We start from the raw sequence: 20,312 nt of genomic DNA on the forward strand, positions 1-20,312 counted from the left end.
ATTGATCATATGTATATACTTTTTCCACGTGAAATTGTGGGTTTTTTTTTTACTTATTTATCCTTTTGCTGTCACCTCGCAGTTGCAGTATTTGGGTAGGCTTCTTAGTTGAGCATTGTTAGTTTCCTTGCCAGTTTTTCATTATCTTTGTTTGGCAGGATAGGAGTTTGGGAAGCTGCTAAGTGGGTTGCAAAAGTAAGAGATGTCACATGCAGATCCTGTTCCCAGTCAGTTATTCTCAAAACTAATATGCAAAGTGGCCATTTTGGTGAGGGTGGGCGTTTCATGCACTGTGATGAGACAGCCTTTGAGTATACATTTCTCATGAAGGCCTTGGGTTTGGATGACATAGCTATGACGTAGTGGACTCACGCCTGAGGCTTTCATGGAACAGATTTTGTGTGGCTCTGAAAGCAAAAACTGAGGTAATTGCCTTTTGTGATATGCTCAGGGATAAGATTGCATCCTCATAATTGTTGATTAAAAGAGCTTGCAATGGAAGGTGATGCGCCCTTGAGGTGTGTACTGTTTGGCTTTTAATAGACAAGCTGTGGATTTCTATGTGCAGATTATCAACTTATGCTTTCAAAAATAGCACACTTGGATGCTACTCATCAACACTGCAAAGGTGAAGTGTTCATCACTTAAGGTCAGTAACCAGGAGTACTTGATATAATTGCATTATTAGTACAAATAAGTCTTGTTACAACAGTATCCAACACGGTATCTAGCATACTGATCGTCTAGGAATTCTTCAGTGGCAATATGATTTGATTATGTACTATCTCTTGCACGAAACCAGACTTTTGTTTTCTGCAAACAAATCACCATGAATCATGATCAAATAGGTCTGACTGTATCATGGCTTTCAATGTTTTTCCCCTGAGTACGCAGGTGGCAGATGAGATCCTTATGGTGTTAGATATGGCCGTATGGGGCTATTGGGCAAAGTATAAATGGCTGAGCATGGATGCTAATTTTGACTTCTACTTCATACGGCAGGTTAGTGTATGTTGTTTTCTTCTCTTTGGCTCATCTGAGATGATGTGCTCTTTTTACACTATCCTTAAATTAAGTTCAGGTTACATGTCACATTCTTGTGCTCATGTTTTTATGAGTGTAATCGTCGTCCCCTTGCTATGCCACATACTCCATTGTTCAGTGCAAGTGTGCAACACTACAAATTAAAATGATGACTTGCTAAAACTTAGGGCCTGTTTGGTTCCCTGCATCCACCTGAACCAGGCTGGCGGGATGCAGGGACCGGCCGTTTGGTTGCCTGCTCACCTGGTTGAACCAGGCTCTGCGCGTGCACGAGGCACCCCGCGGCCAGGCTCTGCAGGAATGAGCAAATCGGCCGTTCCTGCCAGGCCTGGCTCGCTGGATGCAACTGCTTTCACACCTAATGACACTATTAGTGTATGATTAGTGAATATCAAGTGATATTAATGTATTTTAAAGATGTTTAAGACATAGTTAGATAAAATAAGTACTTTAGGAGTGTATTTGCATAAAATAAAAAATTATATTCATAACCTTGTAATATTTTTATCTCATGCAATATATCTTCATACAAGCAACCAAACAGCATCTCTTCTCAGCCAGGCTAAGTCGACGCAGTCAACCAAACATGACAGGTCGCATGCACTCAGCCTGTCCCATGTGAGCCAGGCTCTCAGATACGAGCCAGGCTGTACTAGGCTCTACTAGTACGCGAACCAAACAGGTCCTTACTGAGCACATTTCTCCGAGCTTATCCTAGTCACCCTTTCCTTCTTTCTTCTTTTCGAGGATCCTAGTCACCGTCTGTGTGTGTGTATATATATATATATATATATATATATATATATATATATATATATATATATATATATATATATATAGAACTACACACTTGTGTCCACTTTGTTCGGTGCAGCAATGCAAAGTAAATGATGACTGTTTGAAACGTACCGAGCACATTTCTCTGTGACTATCCTATTTTAGAGATTGCGCTTTCCATAGTGATTCCATTATTTAGGCTTGTAGTGCACGGTGCTCGTGCCAATAAGTACCAGCTGGTGCATATGGATCTGTGATATAAACAACTATCATACCCAGAATATTCTATAGTATAGCTAACAAACCCCAAGGATAAGTCGTGGAGTTCAAAACTGTCCTTGTTTTTGTCAGTATATACGCAGTACCTGCGATTCTACTGTACGGATACGCTTATTGTTACTCTCTGTCGCACGCCGTTTTCACTTCCAAACTTACCAGGCACCTGTACCGAGTGCTTGAAGGTGAATCTACAATAAAAATATATGAATCTGATTGCTGGGCCGGCGTTCCAAGTCAATCTTAGTTTCGCTGGAGAATACTTAGGAGAAAACTTCGTTGGAGGATGCGATGAACGGCCTATGAATCTCGGCTCTGTTCGGCTGCCATTATAATAAGCCGGCTTATCAGCCGTGGTACAATATTTTTCTCTTCTAATAAATCAGCAGTACAAATCAGCACAAGCGATTTATAGACCAGCCGAACAGAGCCCTCACTTTTCATGATTTTATCATGCGCGCATGATCACACCTGATTTCGTGATTCGTCTCTCTAGGAAGGATTCAGTTGGTCATCGTAACCATCCCTAAGTACCAACCGGCATGAGCTCACGCGGATACGATACAAAGATGCAGCCTGTTCGGTTGGCTGGTTCATATCGTTGCTGATTCGTGAAAAAGTACTGCTGGCTGGTTTATATAAGAGAAAAATATTATTCCGACTGAAAATTTACGATCATTTACGACAAGCCATAGCCAAATGAACAGGATGATAGCCTCGGGACATTGGTGAGGGTTGTTGATTTGACTAGTGTATGCTGGGCTAGGGCATGCCGTTGCATTCAGATTGGGCGTCGAACAGCAGTCTTGTGAGATTATCTACTCCCTTCCGTCCAAAGAAGAATTAAATTTCATTTTTTGAGGGATACATTAATCTCAACCAATGCCCTGTTTATCTTATTCAGAATTATTTTTCAGCCATAAAACAATGTTTCTCTCTCACGACATTTCAGCATAAACGAACAGGCTGCAAATATCTAAAAAATACTAATATTTATGATGCCTAACAAATTAAGTATCATTAGATTAATTACATATATAAAGGTATATAAATATTGATACTATTATTTATAACAATCAAATTTGAGAAGCCAAAGGATGCTAGTTCAGTTGGTTAGCAGTTCCGGAGGCACCCTTCAGGTGGAGCGAATTTCAGACTAAGGGTAGTTAAAAATCCCCTTGTCCCAGGCCAAAGCACTTCTTAAGAGAAGCACAAGTTAAGAGACGGTCTTTCCCACGGGTGGTGGCTCCCTGTGTATGGATGGGGCGAGGTTTGGGGATTTTCTCGGTCTGTGTGAAAAGATTTTTTTTTCTTAATCACAATGGGGCGGTCATGACTCCCGCAGGCTTGAGTTTTTTTAATCAAATTTGAGACTGCTTAACTATTTAAAGATTGAGACTCGTTCGCTTCGCTGAAAAAACAAGCTAAAACACTGTTCCGTCTGATTTGTTGTGAGAGAAAAACACTGTCCCGACTAAAAAATTAAGCTAAAAAGTATGGATTACAAGACAAATGAAAAGAGCCTGAGTTTTTTTTTAATTATTATTGAGACGGCCCGGAGGCCGGAGGGAGCAACTTTACTTGTTCGAGCAGTCACAGCAGTGTAATGATATCATTGGGCATTGGCCCACCGCTTGCTTGCTGAAAACGCAGGACGCAGGCTGCGTTGTTCGCTATGCCGATTCTATCATGCGCTTATTGCATCACCTTTGGAGTGCGTGGTGATTATTCTGTTGCTGTGGTTTATTTGCTCCCAACTGCTACTATGGTTTAATATGTACGTAGATCGTCTTTCAAGCTCTGTGTCAGTGTTGATGCATTTGGTGGTACAAGTAGTCGCAGAGTGGAAGTAAACCACCTTCTTGTTAGGTTAATACCTCTCCCATGGGGCTTGGGGGATTAAGGGCGTGTTTGGATTGAGGCTTGACAGGTATTTGCTTGCCACACAACGAATCCTAGCACCAGAAATTTATTTCAAAATAATATAATTCTTTGACGTCATAGATGGTGTTATCGTTTCCCGTAAAGTTGGCCAAATTCGAGATAGTTTGACTTGATTTTAGGAATTTATTTATTTTGTGAAGGAGGGAGTAGTGAAGAAACATTGTTTCCTCTTCGTAGAAACAGTACTCTAGATGTTACAGGTCGATTACCAACGGGGAGTGGGAGAGGGAGATCGCGCGCGTCAGATTCATCCGATACTGATGCAGCTCATGCCTTGTGATGTCTGATCGTGTCCTAGACGATAAGAAGATAGCAGGTTCAGAGGTTCGACACCTGTTCCCAGGAGCCCCATGTATTTCTGTCTTTGTTTCACAGAAGAAACCTTACGTGTCAATTGTGACGACGCGTGCCAGCTGCTTACGCAAATTTAACCTAGAAAAATATGGCTAACAAACAGATAAGTTTTCTGTTGATGATGATACCCTTCGACCCAATGTCAGCTTGATAGCACGCCAAACTTATGCCACTGCGAGAAGAATCTTTTCGGTTTCATGAGCAAACCGCTTTAACGATCACGGATGGCACCAAAATCTAGAAACTGAAATATCGCAGCAATTGGTTTTACTCTTTTAGATCAAACATTCCTTTCTCTACAACTACAAGCAATGCCTGGTTGGCTGGTTCGAGGGGGTGCTCCTGGCCGTTTTCAAGCTGAAAACGATTAGTCGATTAGGCCGCCTCAGTTTTTGGATGGGTCCGTGGATGGACTCCTTGGCTTAGGTGCTGTTAAATTGAGAGTAAAGTTTACGGGTGTCATGTGTTACATGAAAGTGTTTGATAGTAATAATAAAATAAATTACAGAAGTCCTCTGCGAGATGAATTTATTAAGCCTAATTAATCCGTGTCCTCAGTAATTGCAAGACGAATTTATTAAGTCTAATTAATCCGTTATTAACACATGTTTACTATAGCATCACATTGTCAAATAATGGACTAATTAGACTTAAAAAATTCGTCTCGCAAATTAGTCGCAATATATGTAATTAGTTATTTTTTAGTTTATATTTAACACTACGTACATGTGTCTAAATATTTGATATGATAGGAAGTAAACTTTCGGTGAAGGAACTAAACAAGGCCTTACCTATGGGCGTTATTGTAGTTGAGGATGGGCTCCATGCTGCACACAAGAAGCCCCACGGACATTCCGGCTGTCACCCACTCTTTTTCAACTTTCCCATTTGCGCATCTTATTTCTCTTTGGCAGGCTAGGAACATTCAAAAGCGTGCCGTGTGGGTCACAGCCTAACCCTGGCCCACATGCCAGTGTCACTAGTTGCAGATGACACCCCCCTACCCTTTTTTTTCCCTGATATATCTCAGTCTATCTTATCTTATTTGTCTTATAAGCCAAAAACTTTTACAGCTGACAACACAAAATGGACGTTAATAGACATTTTGTTGAAAACTATTGTTATAATATAGAACTTTTTATTTAAGATATTTATCTTTTAGATATTAGTACTACTAATTAATGCTTTAAAATTGGCTTGGGACAAAGCTAGATGTGGCAATGTGCTCGCATCTGTGATTGAGGATCATTATCTAAAAAAAATTCTGTGATTGAGGATAGATGACTTCAAGGTCCACTAAGCCTGCTGAAGTCAAACTGGAGGCTTCCTACACCCTGTCCATGTCCACTGTTCCGCTGACATCAGGGGCCGCACATTGGTTTCCCTTCCCAGGCTCATAGCCTCTTCCCACGCAACGCAGGGTCGCAGGCCTTCCTCTTGCATACGGACAGGGCCCCGTGCGTACAAATAAGCCAAGCTGGGAGGCCACACGGGCACGGACTTGACACGCGCCACCCGCCCGCCGCCGGTTGCCGCCGCAGCTCTCACGGCGACGCCGGCACGGCACGGTTCGCCGGTCCGCTAATCCGCTCTCGCGCACACTGTTTTTGGTAAGGGGCCAATAATCATAAAAGGCAGGCAAGGCAGTACGCCGAGAGAGCCGCTAATAAGCTTTGGCAGTCACGGGAGATCGCAAGAACCTCCACTCCTGTCTCTAAGAGGGAGGTTCGACGTGCCTCGGATGAGATGGGCGGCGGAGGAGGAGGCGGGAAGTCCGAGAAGGTGCGGCGTTCGTCGTCGGCGCGGGTGAAGCTGTGGGTAGCGCGCGCCAGCACCGTGCTGCTCTGGACGTGCGTCGTCCACCTCGCGGCCTACCGGGAGCTCTGGGCGCCTAGCGTGCTCACCAGGTGGCCTGGCTGCCTCAACCACCCGCACGTCGTGCAGAATCCATCGGAGGAGGTGGCGATGGCGGTGGCTGTGGCGGACGCCGGCCAGAGGCACGCAGCGCGCGCTGTGGTGCTTCCACCCAAAAGTAAGTTGGTGGCTTCTTGGTTCATGGTTTTTGGAATATTTGCGAATCAAGCTTCTCTTCTTTCATTGGTTACGAATTTCTGATCCCTTTTGAGAACGTTTTATTTATTTATGGGGAAAAGATTATGTTCTCCAACGTCCGTCCGGCGTCCCCACCCCCGGGTCTTCATTAAACTTTGAATTGTTTACTCTAGGTGCAGTGTACGTATTTGATATGTTGTTTTTGTGCAAAAGTCTCTGAGGTTGTTTCTAGTCCATTTCAATTCTCTGCTCGTTTTGTCTAGTCACCGGCCAATTCATCAGACTAATTCCGCAGAATAATTCGATTAACCACTCCATGTATTTTCATGAGTTCCTCTATCTACGTATTATGTCAAGGCACCAATAAGTAGCATGGCCAATCGTTTGATTTGATCAATACTACGTCCAGGAATCTACAAGAACAATGGCTATCTGATGGTCTCCTGCAACGGTGGGCTTAACCAGATGCGAGCAGCAGTAAGCACTGTGTATCGAAATCTAAATACAACTGTCACAAGTTATATTTCTGAATTTCTGCCACTGTTAAACTTTCTGTGTATCAAATCGAACATACATCTACCAGAGTTTTTATTTCTGAATTTTGACCGGCTTTCAAATACTGAAACTTCAGCCTCAAAGTTACACTTTTTCTTCATTTTTTGTTGAGACAGATTTGTGATATGGTAACAATTGCAAGGTATCTGAACGTTACTCTTATCGTACCAGAGTTGGATAAAGCTTCATTTTGGGCTGATCCCAGGTGATATTTTCTTTCTATACCAATTCACTTTTCTGTTCCCTTTCCAAAAAGAATCGTTTGCCTTCAATTTATTCTGACGCTTCTTTTCCAGTGATTTTCAAGACATATTTGATGTGGACTACTTCATAGCATCACTAAGAGACGAGGTCCGAATTCTGAGACAACTGCCTCCAAGGCTTAAAAGAAGAGTAGGAATGGGATTTCTTCGGTCCCTGCCACCAGTCAGTTGGTCTGATATCGACTATTACCATCATCAGGTTTGATTGCATCTTCCTTTTTCGCTAATGCGACATCATGAGCTGAAACTATATCCGAAACCTGGTGAAGATTGTTAGTGTTTATTTGGGGAAAACAGATTCTACCTCTGATAAAGAAGTACAAGGTCATTCACCTAAACAGGACAGATGCTCGCCTTGCAAATAATGGCTTACCCATGGAAATTCAGAAACTAAGGTGTCGTGTCAATTACAATGCTTTGAGATTTACCCCTGAAATAGAAAATCTGGGCAGACGTTTGGTTCAAGTTCTTCGCCGGAATGGACCCTTTGTAGTTCTTCACTTACGGTATGAGATGGACATGCTTGCCTTCTCTGGATGCACACATGGTTGCAGCAACATGGAGGCTGAAGAGCTCACAAAAATGAGGTATTGCACATCCTCGTGGCCTCCCCCAAAATTTTCTCCAGCTGTTTTTATAATCTATTGTAAAAAATATTTGTATTTTGATCTTGACAGATATGGCTACCCATGGTGGAAGGAGAAAGTGATTGACTCTGATGCCAAGAGGAAAGACGGGCTCTGTCCTTTAACACCGGAGGAGACTGCACTGGTGTTGCAGGCACTCGGAATTGATCGCAGTTATCAAATTTACATTGCCGCAGGTGAAATATATGGTGGACAAAGAAGAATGGCTGCTCTTACCTTGGCTTATCCCAATGTGGTCAGTTCATCATCTTTGATTTTAGTACTGCATTCTTATGATTGAGTTCCTAAAATTATTTACTATTGTGATGATCAGGTTAGAAAAGAGACACTGTTGCCTTCAGAACTCAGTCTTTTCCAGAACCATTCTTCCCAGATGGCAGCACTGGATTACATGGTATCCTTGGAGAGTGATATTTTCATACCCACTTATGATGGTAACATGGCAAAAGTTGTAGAAGGTCATCGCAGGTACTTTGTCAGATCCTAATAGTAATTTGTCAGTAAACAAACTCACAGGTGTGCCCGCGTGGTTATCCTTGCAAGCTGACACTGTGCTTGGCAATTTTACCAAATTATGCATAATACAAGCAAATTTTTGTCCATGCTATGGAATTTTTCTTTAGCTATGCTATACTATATTATCACATATAGTAACATAAACAAATGCTGGGATCCTTGTAAGAATAGAATCTTGTGGACTGAATATGATCTTGTGTGCATAGTTTTACTTTTTGGCATTCTAGGTAATAGTTACTTTCGTATGGTGAAACTGAAGTGTCATGATCTTTTGCCTTGATGAAACCTCCTGTCGCTTTTGAACTGCTGATGGTAACATGTCTTATTATTCTTCTGGGCACAGATATTTGGGATTTAAGAAGACGGTACTGTTAGATCGGAGGCATATTGTCGAGCTTGTAGATGAGTACAGAAACGGCACATTGAGCTGGACTGAGTTCTCCTCTGCTGTCATGGCGTCACATATCAGCCGCATGGGCGAGCCGTCTAGGAGGCAGATGATTCCCGACAAACCCAAGGAAGAGGATTACTTCTATGCGAACCCACACGAGTGTTTGCCCGCAGAAGGCATTTCAGTCTTGTGATACCCGCAGTACAGTGAATGCGCAGCCTTTCAGACTTCAGAACCACACACTCTACAGGATTGGCAAGGATTATGTTGTGCATGCATGTTGAGTTGGCAATAAACGGAGGCCTCGTTTGTTCTGATGAACAAGCGTATGAGATGAAGGACCTCCTCCTTGGGTTAGGTTAGATACAGATTCATGAAATGATTCACCAATTCTTTTTTTTGTTCAGAATAAACAACCTTTTTGTTGTTGTTTGTACAGACGAAGATAATAGAATTGAGATTGGTTAAAGAGGGGTAAATTTTGTCTCTGACATTGAATCGGTCATTCTCATCCATGATCCATGTGATGCAAACACACACCGACAATAGTGAAAAGTTGTTCCAGTGTTACAAAATTACAATGGGGTGATTGACTTTGAGACGGAGGTTTGTGTTGCATCCGTGATGTTTGTTCCTGAAATGCACTGCAACCATTGGCCCTCCTGTTTCTCCTCGAGCGATATCTGTGCAGGGACGCTAACCCGCTATATTTTAGGACTTTCTTGTTCTACCACGCTGACCTGAATCCCAATATAGCTGCTAATTAAGAGGAGTACATGGCAAGTACATGAGCTAGCATGTGAGTATGGTGACGCAGCTTTGACAAGCTGCCCTTGGAATGGAAGCCGTCATCGTCTTCCTGAAGCCACGCAACGCAAACCGATGCAGTCGCCTTGGGATTCAAGCCACCGGTGTCTGTGCACGCAGCAGCGGAGCGCGTACTGAGTCAGCCCGTTCGTTTCCTCGTAAACGATCGTGAATTACTTACTGCTGACTGATTTTGTGTGAGAGAAAAATACTGTTCCAGCTTATAATCCACGATACTATACGAGCAAAGAACAGGCTACCCTGTGCCGTCGTTCGTTGGCGTCGGAACGGAACGACGAGTGATCCCCATCGGTCCGTGCCCAACAACGGACGCAGAGAATTTTGTCGCAATTTTTCAAAAAAAAAAAGAGAGAATTTTGTCGTTCTATATTATATATACAAGTACTCGTGGTGGCACGGCACTCGCACCATGAGCAACGAGAGTTGGTGTACCTGCATCTGAACGCGAGATCGCCTTGTTTCGCTGTGGTCGCCTGCCACGCTGGCATGCGAGTTCGATCCGTCGTGGCCTCATGGGAGGTGGTTCGGTCAGCGCGGCGACGGGGCCAGATGGTGGCCGCGCCGTGCGTCGGCCCCTGCCGCCGCGCAGTCTTGGTAGTGCACGCAGATAAGATGCTCGCAATGGCAAGGTCGCGTGTCTCTGTCAGGCCAGGCGTGCTGAGTCCACCAAATCCATCCAGTTGGCGTTGGCATTAGTGATCGATCACTACAACCAACTGTGCGGTGTATCGCAGTAAGTAGTACTCCTACTAGTGATGGATTGCTTGGTCCACGCACTACGACAGTGCGTCAAGACGACCCCTAAAAGACTTGGTATATTGCACCGCCCCGCAGACAAGTCACACAACCACAAGGTAGTTTATCCTCGCTTAGTCGCTTGGTCACCGTCGTCACATAGTCAAGGTGGCACAAGCCGCACAATGGCGCCTCGAACAAACGTTGGCATTAGCGATGTGATCGTATCTCGGACTCTGTCTCCCCCACCGCCGCCGTCCGTCAACCGTCGTGACGTCCGACGACCATCAGGCCACGCCACCCGCTGTCCTGCAATCGCCGGTGCCGACGCCCATCCGTCAGCACCGACATGGATGCAGATGGTCAGCTCGCTGACCGCGCCGGGGAGGCAGAACTGGAGCACGGTGACGGGATCCGTCCACAAATTCGCACACATAGCCACATAAACCGTTGGACAAACAAACAAGCACACGACCGACGATCAGTTCACTGAGACGGCGGTGCAATAACACTCCCAGCAAAACAGAACACCGTACATAAATAGCGGAACAACTTGACTAGCCGGTGGTCTGGTAGTAGAGTTGTTGGACATCATATATCTTACAGGCTGCTACAGGTCTACAGCACGGAGATTTGTCAAGGAGGGGAAGCTTCTCATATGAATGGAAGCCTGTGTACAAGAGCCTCCATGGTTTGTTTCTCTACGTAAAACAATGGACTACTAAATATAGGGGATGGCGGTGGGAGTGATGAAATCAAAGAATACACCGGAGGTCTCAGCTTGTCACCAAGCACACAATGTACAACCAATCCAAGAGCCTCCCGTTGGCTGGGAGGAAAAGAATGATCAATCCGTCTCCCAGCGAGGTGAGTGAGAGCGGTCATCAGCTGTTGCCCGGTTTATGCCGCTTCGTTGCGTGAGAGAGATCGTCAGCACTGGCACCCAACATTGTCGTCAGCTGATGGCCTAATTCGTTACTAGATGCTGGATCCGCTGGTTCCTGCGCAGAATTGAAGTACCATGTCAAATCATAAATCAGTGTGGATGAATGATGCAAAAATGCAAAATGATCATGCCTATGTGATGGACTGATGGTATGTCAGAGCTTCCACCGTTTGTATTTCATTGTCAGAAACCAGGCACATATTTCATTGTCACAACATTGTGAAAAGGCCATCACATATTTCTCATCTCACACTTAAAATGAGTTGTACAAATGACTTGAGCTAATTTCAGTTTTGCTGGAATGCTGCTCATATGGTCGGGGTACTATACCTTGGAGTTGGAGGATACACCAGCAACAGGTCTCTTGACAGCACGCTTTCCCAGGTTGATCTGCACAGAGATGCTGGCTTGGGACAAATCTACACCTGAGCTTTGAAGGGTGTCAGTCAACGAGTTAAGTAACCTGTTACAAATAAAAGAAAAGAAGATGTATCAACATACGTTTATCTTCGGCAAAGATAACAAATCCTTAATTGCCCATGCCTAAACACAAAGTGCTTTCTGAGTTCAATATTGTGAAAGGACCTAGGTACAAACGAAATAGCAAGAAATTTCAGGTGGGAAAAACTAATGCTGGGCCCACTCAAAGGAAAAAAAAAAAGACTAACAGTAAGAATGAAAACTACGAGAGCTATTGACATTAAGGCCTAAAACACTTGGGTACAGAAAAAAAACGGTACTATGTCCGGTTATAGAACTATGTTGTTTAGGACAAAATTTAGTCAAACCTTAAAAACAACAAACATCAATAACATGTAAATTACTTGGTTTGCAAGTATGCAAGTTATATGTGTAGAATTGTATTGAAAAACACTAGCAAAATATCATAAATTTGAAGGATTCTAAGAATATGTTGCAGAAGAAATTATTGGTCAAAGATATGCACCGACGACTATGCATAATCAAATGTGACAAGCATATTTGAACGGAGTGAGCGATAAATAACTTATATTCTTTGTGACTTACTCTTGGGAATAGTTACTGGACACGCTGATCGTTCCTTCATCTATCGCCAACTGCTGGATGTTAAGCATTTCCCTGTTCACTGCAGAATCATCCACAGGGGACGGACCTGTCCATTGAGGTTGGGACTGAGATATAGCATTGTCTGCATATAAAGAAGACTCATAAGTAACCAGTGCTGCATCTAGTCTCAGAAAGCACTTCTGAGAATAATGCAAAATATATGTGAACCATTGATCATACTTGTAATATTCGCCGGTGTATCTGCTGATCTGTAGCACCCGCTAGCCATGTGATCAGTTTCTGCCTGATCCTGTGCCCCTGATGCAGCTGCAGATGTCACTATGTTGTGATTATCATCGAGTTTCCCTGTGAAATTAGATCCAGGGGAGGATCCATTTCTCATGAAATGTGAAGGGTCAGGCGGGGAATCTCCAGGGATTTGGCCTTTACTCTGCAGCACAAGAATAACAAGCATGCATAAGATGTTGGTTGAAAACTATCGATACAACGTTAACGATTCAGTAAGGCAAATGCATTTTTAGCAACAAACACTTGCCTGTGCATTTTTCCAGAATGATCGAAAATACATATTTGACTGCAAAAATGTAAAACTACATTCAGACACAATCAAGAATTGACTGTTCCTTTCCTAACAGCAGTAGCAAGCATTGCAGCTTTGGAGAAAGAAGCAATTACCCATGGAAGCATCTTTGCATTTTCTTGGTTCCATTCTGGGAATGTTGCCTCGTATTTTTGCACTTTCTCTTGCAAAAACCGTATATATTCAATAACCTGCATCAGAAAGGATGGCACAAAGGAATCATGTGTTAATCAACTGAGAAAGATTACTTTGATAAAACAGGAAACCTGTTGAAACCTTACCTCCAAGAGAAATGTTGCTTTGTCTCTCTTTTGATCATTGTGTGGCAACAGCTCCCTAAGTATCTGAAACCTGTAGGAATGATGTGGAGTAAAATAAAAACATAATCCATAAAGAGGTCAAAACTTATTTACGAGCTTATAATTGGTCATAAAATTACTGCATCAAAGCACCTATCATTGATCTTGCTGCGTCTGCGCTGCTCTGTGGCCGAGTGTTTTGACCGCGGTGTGTTTGGCCGCTGATCTGTACCACCATCGCTGCAGCTCCCAGCCTTCCTGTCCACCCTTACTGTCAAATCTGTTGATGCAAACACTATCCATTAGTACAAAATATTGCAGAAAATGGCATGTGAGCCCCTTTTTACTCGTATTAAAATAAAGAGATAATTGCACACCATCTTTTCATGAAGCAAAATTGCCATAGTATACCATGTTCATTTGTTGATTTGAGTGCCCTGCCATGGTTGTGTTATGGTGAGGGATAAACAACAGAATCCATTATGAGGCTGGGACACCAAAGGAAATAATTATGGGATATGACCTAGTTTCCCTCACTTCAACACATTACACATGCTCCCTCAGCAAGAACGATGGAAGAAAAGAGCATTCAAAAATATTCTTGTCCACCTCCACCCCCAACTGGAGTTGGAGAAACAAGATTAAGCACGGCAAAAATCTCAGCAGCCCTAGGATGTGAATGATCCCCTGCATGGAAGGAGTGCATCTCTCCATTGATATCAATGGAGCTGCACCCTGTTGCCTTGCTAACGCCCCTCCCTCTCATGGTGACCCTGAGACCAGCAACATGGCTCCACATCCCAGCAGATGCATACAGGTTTGCAAGCTGCACATAATGCCCTGCGTTGGAATGCTCCAGCTCAAAAATGTGCTGCGCAGCATGCTCAGCCAGCGCCATGTCTGAGTGCTCATGCATCCTGCAACCGTGAAGCAATGCACCCCACACACTCATTTCTGGCTTGATGGGCATGTCAATTATAAACCGGTAAGCCCTATCAAGATGACCAGCACGAGCAAGCAGGTCTACTATGCAGGCATAATGCTGGTGCCGGGGCTCGATTCCATAGTCATGTTTCATTGAATGGAAGTAGCTCCACCCTTCCTCCACAGCACCGGCGTGGTTGCAAGCTGACAGGAGGCCCAGGAATGTCACATCATTTGGTTTCACCCCAGCACGCTTCATGTCCTCGAACAGGGCAACAGCCTCCTCGACATGGCCATGCACCCCGTAACCACCAATCAAAGCACTCCAGACGACCACATCCCGCTCCTGCACGTGCATACGTTCAAAGACTGTTTGTGCACTGTCGATGCTCCCTGCCTTGGAATACATGTCAATCAGCGCTGTGTTAACAAGCACATCATCCCTGTACTCGCTGCCTTGGACATAGCAATCCATCCATTCTGCAAGTTCTACGGATCCAAGCTGAGCACAAGCCAGGATCACCGACCGCAAGGTAACAGAGTCAGGGGTCAAGCTCCTTGCAACCTTCCTCATCTGCTTGAAAAGTTGCACTGCTTCATTGGCAAGGCCATTCTTAGAGTAACCTGATATCATGGCATTCCAAAGGACCACGTTCACCCGTGGGGTTGGCACCCTATCAAAGAGTGCCCTAGCAGACACGATGCACCCAAACTTAGCATACATGGCTGTCAGAGTGATCACCACATCTAGTTCGTTGTCAAAGCCACTCTTGACCACTAAGGCATGGGCTGCTGTGGCACCAGGAAAGTCATCGAGCTCCATATAGGCTTTGAGGACGGATACGAGCAGCACAAAGTCGGCGCACACCTCACTGTGCATCATTGATGCAAAATGGCGAAGCCCTTGTAAGGGGCAACCGTTCTGCACAAGTCCAGATATTAGTGAAGTCCATGTGACAACATCCCGGTCGGACATTCCCTCGAATACTTGGCGTGCCCTACAGCCGTCGCCACAGGCAAAGTACATGGAGATGAGCGTGTTGTCAAGGAAACGAGCGTCCACCGCGTGTGCGGCAACTCGTAGTGCGTGGGCATGTGCTGCCCGGCCAGGGGCGGACTTCAGCACGTCGGCAATGGCAGGGGCGGGCGGGAGGAAGGCCGGGTAGCGCGCACGGAGAGCCAGATAGTGGCGGAGCGCGAGGGAAGGCAGGCGGAGGCGGGAGGCGAGGCGCGCTGCGGAGTGGAGGAGGTGCGGGGACGGGTGGGGAATTCGGTCGAGCAGGTTGTGGGCGAGCGGGCGGAGGCAAGGGGACCCGCGCACGCGGCAGGCGACGCGCAGCAGCGCAAGCGCGGCTGGGGCAGGCGAGCCGCTGAGGCGGCCGGAGACGAGGAGGTGTGCGTGGAGCTGGTGGACGTGGACCGGCTGCCACTTCCAGCCCGCGCCCATCGCCACCAGCGCGTGCGGACTCATCCCTTCCACACCAGTCATCCTCTTCCTCACCGTCAACTCTGCTACACGAACACGGAACACTACCCCCGATGAGTACAAGGACGGGGGTGGCTTAAAAAAAGATTATAAAACAAACGGGCGGAAACTGTCAAAAATCGAGATAAAGATCGAGTTCTCCCATCGACGCTGGTGTCAAGAGCAACAGAGGAGTAGTAGTTTCGCATAGATTCAGCGCGGAATTGGGGTACCTTGGAGCGAGGAGGAGACCTCGCGGTGCGTGGTGAGGCCGTCGTCGTCGTCGAACCCCGCCCCGCCGCTGGATCTGGAGCCAGACTCCATGACTCCGCCTCCGCCGCCGCCGCGAGCCTTCCTATCCGGTGGTGCCTGCTGCGGCGGCGGCCTGACCTGCCCGGCGCCGGCGAAGGGGAGCGCCCACTGCTGCTGCTGCTGCTGGTGCCCTGCGGGGTGGAGACCCAGAACACAGCAAACATACAAAGCGCCCGCCTTTAGCTTTAGCTTTATTTGTTTCCCCTTTCCCACAAACAAACAGTTATCGAGGAATTGTGCAGGCGGAGCCGTGCGGCCCCACATGTCGGTGGGTGGTGGGGCCGGTGGCAGCTAGAACCCGGCGTGGATGTAGCCGGCGCGGCGCGGCCATCAGTGGGCCGGGCCCGGCGGGCAAGCACCTGGAGGTCACGTGGTAGGGTGGGTCTCTCGCCACAGAGAGGACGCGACGTGACACGACACGAGGCTGAAGTGCACGGGCAACATGGGCCCCGAACGGGCCCGGCTTGCTGGCCGGCGTACATGCACGAGGCCCGTTCCCTCCCTCTCATCTCTCTGGTAGAGACGTACTACTACGACGGTACGAGTAGTCTCTAGCTCTCTCTCATAGTCTGATGCACGTTGTCTGTAGAGACACGCACGCAAAGCCCGCGCGGCCTGCGTACACACAGTAACGACGCGACACGGCACACGACGCGCACGCGCTGCGACCGCGACCGCGACCGCGGCGCCGTGTCCGTGTGGCGTGTGCATTGTGCATGGACGCACGCGACGGGCTAGCTTGCTAGAAGAAACGGTGGTGGTAAACATTCAAAGGACAAGCTGACTGGCTGGTGGTTAACGTACCTCGCGCGCCCGGCTGCAGCGTCGCGGCAGGCTGGCCCCAGAGCACGAACGGCGGCTCCGACTTGACGACGGCCGCCGCCGGCAGCGCGACCGACACGGGAGCGGGGCTGATGCTGAAGGTGCCGACGCCGCCGGGCAGGGGCAGCGCGTGCACCACCTGCTGCTGCCGGTGCCTGCTCTCCGCGGCGGAAGCGGGCAGCGGCGGCGACGGCTCCAGCGGCGCTCCCGGCTTCTGATCCAACGGCTGCAGGAAGTCGTGCGTCTTCAAGAGGAAATTACCTATATATACGCAGTAACTTTTCTTCTCAGCGGTAGCCAGGGAGCAGTAAAAAGAACGAAGGATCTTTTTTAAAAAAAAAGAAGGAAAGGAAATTAACACACGATTGTTCGCGTAATAAAATAAAATGTGCATCCGGCTAAGCATGATTAAGCCAGCCCGTGGGTGGGTGGGTGGGCCCCTGACAGATGGGATGGAAGGCCGTCGACGGCTCCTTGCGTCCAACCCACACGTGATCCACCGTTGCTTTTGGTTGTCGTTTCTTATCGCCGTCCTGCTTAATTTGCACGAAATTTATACGGTACTATACTTTATTATATATATATTTATATAAACCCCAATCATCACGCGTCAGTGCGAGGAACGGGCTAATTTGATTAATTAACTAGTTACAAGCTGGCTTGCAAGGTTTTCTTCTTCCCCGGTTGATCCAGGCAGGAATAAGGAACTGCAAGCAGCAGATCTACCTAACACTACTATAGGAGTACTGGACGGAGGTCGAACGAGGGAGTAACTGCAATTGCCATGAGATCGAGGAAGAGAGAATGAAGAAAACATGCTTGCAGACCTTGAGAGGCAGGCGGCGGCGCCTTGGAGTCGTGGAGCAGGAGAGGAGCCTCCTTAGCGGCGGTGGCGGCGGCGTACAGCGAGAGGAAGTCGTGCTCGTGCGTCGCCGCCTTGTTCCCTGCGCGGCAAGATTATATTTCCAAAGAGCTGTCGGTGTCAGCTGTGCAATCGATCCATGCTTGTGTTTGTGTCCGCCAATGACTCGAAAGACACACACAACACAACAAAGGCCATGGCGGGCATACCCATAATCGTCGCACGTCAATCGCAACGCCCCTCCATCGCCGCCTTCGCCGCACAATTCTCTTCGGCTAGTAGCTTCCGCGCCTCCGCCGTCGGCCGCCGACCGCACCGGAAGAAGCCGCGCGCGCGCAAGGGAGTCCGCCGCTCCGGTGGATCGGCGAGTTCTCGATCACGTGACGCGAGAGAGAGCTTTCCCACCCTCTCACTTCCCTGTTCCCTCTCCGACTCCGACCTTGCTTTGGCTTCGCTTCGCCTTCTCCCTCCCGGTCCTCCACTATGCTATACTCTACTTACCAGCTATGGCTGCTGGTAGCGCTCGCGAGACCCTTTATACGCGGTCAACCTACTCGCGCACCCGAAGGGTTTCCTTCGCCGCGCGCGTGCGACGGTGCGCAGACGCAGGCGGCGGTTAGGCCCGGCGCGCACGTGCTGGCTTCTGGTTAAATGGGCTAATCACCCGCCGCGGCGCCGTACCGATGCTCCTCTGCTGAGTTCTGGGGTTAATCCCGAGGCGGGAGGTCGTGCACACGGGTTAATTAGTTGATTAGTTTTCCGATTTGAGGGGCCGACGTGGGATGGGGACTGGGGGGGGTCACGTGACGGTTTGGGGGAGGCGTGGGGACTGGGGAGGCACGTAAGGCCGGGAATTGCGGGCATCCCGTGGATGGAGATGGCCACCGGGTCATGTGCTCCACTCCAGATTCGGCCAGGCCACCACTCCTCCCCCATTCATGGCTCCCAAGTCTCCTTTTCATTCATCAAAGCTTCAGATGGATAAGAGAAGAAACGATTTGGATCGCGCCTTTTTCACAATAGCGACCGATACGGTAACAGCCTGCAAGACACAAAGTTCGTTACTGGCCGTACGACATTTCCGGTAATAACGAATACTAATTGGAGTCGGGAGAATCGTTGAGGGGACACGTCCACGGCAGCTCCTCGTGCCGTTTCCTTGCTTGTGCCTTTGCTGTCGCTGCGGCGCCCTAGCCCGCCGGCCTTTCACTTTCTATCTTGTCGATCCGTGGTGGCGGTAAAACGGATCCGGTGAAACCGACCACCGGAAGCAAAGCCTCGGTGAAAAAAGCGTATTAGTGCGTGGTGCTCGGCCGGTCGGCCGGCCCCGATCAGACCGCTTCACGTGCCGCGGCGCGCCCTACAAGGCTAGCTACCAAGCTAGTACATCCGAACCCACCCTTTCACGTTTCACCCCGCAAAAATAAGACCGGCAGCAGGAGATATGATGGATGGATCCACCGTACCCATCCCCTCCGCCGACCGATCGCTTCCCGGCGAATTCACCGCACGTGGCCCCGCCGCGACCCGATCGGCCCGAGTGCGCCCGGCGGCACGTAAACTCCACGCCTCGTATCCGATGGAGAAGAAGCACGCGTGCGTACACACGACCACGTCCAACCACGCCACGATAGCTTAGCCTCGCAAGATCCACGTCCCCCGTCGCTCCCGCGCCGAGCGGGGGGATCGAGTGGTGGTGGAGATGTGGGCATGTCATCGCGCGCCGGCGTTCGGTGCCGTGCGGAGGCCCGTGACGGCGAGCCCCGGCCGCACGCAAAAAGGGGCCGCGAGCCGCTGCGTGACTGCGTCTACGTACGCGCGTCCGTGCTGATTCTGAGCGAAAAAAAAAGGTGAATCTAACCGTGGTTTCCGGGGATCAGCATGCAGGCTGGCAGGCAGGCGTGTCGGGTGAGCGGGTCGAGCGCGCGCTCTCGTACGCCTCGACGCAGGCGGGGCCTGGCCGCCGCTCGGCCTCGGCCTGGACCTCCCCCGTCGCCTCCGCGCGGGGGACCATCGCTGATGATCGCTGGACCTGGAATCGCTGCGGCGCGAGCAGCAGGGGCCGGGCCGGGCCGGGCCGGGCGCGGCACACGTGTGCCCTGACACGCGCGCACGTGCCAACAGTGGCGGCACGTACTGCTGCGAGATCTGAAAAAGGTGCCACGCGCAAGGGCGAGGCGGCCGGGCCGACGACGGATCGATCAGCGCCTACTACACCGGCTGGTCCGACCCGGTAGGGCATGCCGCATGCATGCATGACCTGCGTCTCTGCAAATCAGCATGCAGGGCAGGAGGCGGTGGAGCCTCTCTCTGCCGACCGCCGACTGCCGTGCGTGCCAGTAAAAAAGCACCACAGCACCAGGCACCGCTGCGCTCGGCCCCTGCAGTGTTACAGTAACTTCTCCGTGAGCTCGTGTGACACCAGTACAAAGCCTCGTGGTAATACATGTTAGGTTGATCAGTTCATGGACCAGCTGCAGGAAGAACTTTTACATGTGTTGTTATTAAGTAGCGAGTAAACTACGTACTGTAATTAGTAATAAGCTACTACTATCTGCAGGAAGACCTGGTACAGGAATGCAGGATGGACAGCGCCATCTGCGTGTCAAGCAAAGTGCGATGCGCTAATCCAAGCCATAGCCGTACGCCCGACCATGCATATCGAAATCGAGC

At 48.5% G+C, this 20,312-nt stretch overlaps 2 protein-coding genes across 2 annotated transcripts; one reads left to right on the forward strand and one right to left on the reverse strand.

Annotated features, from left to right (window-relative positions):
- Positions 1-377: 377 nt before the first annotated feature.
- Positions 378-9,297, forward strand: LOC136533105 (rhamnogalacturonan I rhamnosyltransferase 1-like). The gene is made up of 11 exons (XM_066525672.1): positions 378-425; positions 569-649; positions 895-1,002; positions 5,816-6,427; positions 6,857-6,924; positions 7,119-7,207; positions 7,299-7,464; positions 7,563-7,852; positions 7,943-8,147; positions 8,226-8,380; positions 8,772-9,297. The coding sequence occupies exons 4-11, from the start codon at positions 6,142-6,144 to the stop codon at positions 9,010-9,012; spliced, it is 1,500 nt and encodes a 499-aa protein (XP_066381769.1). The 5' UTR covers positions 378-425; positions 569-649; positions 895-1,002; positions 5,816-6,141; the 3' UTR covers positions 9,013-9,297.
- A 1,618-nt stretch (positions 9,298-10,915) lies between these two features.
- Positions 10,916-18,230, reverse strand: LOC136533106 (uncharacterized). Its single transcript, XM_066525673.1, has 13 exons — positions 17,849-18,230; positions 17,605-17,721; positions 16,760-17,038; positions 15,877-16,086; positions 13,870-15,687; positions 13,408-13,534; positions 13,237-13,306; positions 13,051-13,146; positions 12,911-12,949; positions 12,595-12,805; positions 12,355-12,496; positions 11,659-11,791; positions 10,916-11,383 (listed from the first exon to the last, which is right to left on the reverse strand). Exons 1-13 carry the CDS (start codon positions 17,850-17,852, stop codon positions 11,267-11,269), a joined length of 3,363 nt encoding a protein of 1,120 aa, XP_066381770.1. The 5' UTR covers positions 17,853-18,230; the 3' UTR covers positions 10,916-11,266.
- Positions 18,231-20,312: the final 2,082 nt, after the last annotated feature.

Source organism: Miscanthus floridulus, unplaced genomic scaffold (genome assembly GCF_019320115.1).
Source record: "Miscanthus floridulus cultivar M001 unplaced genomic scaffold, ASM1932011v1 fs_786_2_3, whole genome shotgun sequence".
Lineage (NCBI taxonomy): Eukaryota > Viridiplantae > Streptophyta > Magnoliopsida > Poales > Poaceae > Miscanthus > Miscanthus floridulus.

What these genes read in the sequence shown, in the direction of transcription:
- LOC136533105 (XM_066525672.1), top strand. Translation starts at nt 6,142, where the DNA reads ATGGGCGGCGGAGGAGGAGGCGGGAAGTCCGAGAAGGTGCGGCGTTCG. An exon ending in TCATTTTGGGCTGATCCCAG is followed by an intron (nt 7,208 to 7,298) that starts GTGATATTTTCT and finishes CTTCTTTTCCAG; the next exon opens with TGATTTTCAAGACATATTTG. An exon ending in TCGACTATTACCATCATCAG is followed by an intron (nt 7,465 to 7,562) that starts GTTTGATTGCAT and finishes TGGGGAAAACAG; the next exon opens with ATTCTACCTCTGATAAAGAA.
- LOC136533106 (XM_066525673.1), bottom strand. An exon ending in CGCAGCAAGATCAATGATAG is followed by an intron (nt 13,307 to 13,407) that starts GTGCTTTGATGC and finishes TCATTCCTACAG; the next exon opens with GTTTCAGATACTTAGGGAGC. An exon ending in GTGTATCCTCCAACTCCAAG is followed by an intron (nt 11,384 to 11,658) that starts GTATAGTACCCC and finishes AATTCTGCGCAG; the next exon opens with GAACCAGCGGATCCAGCATC.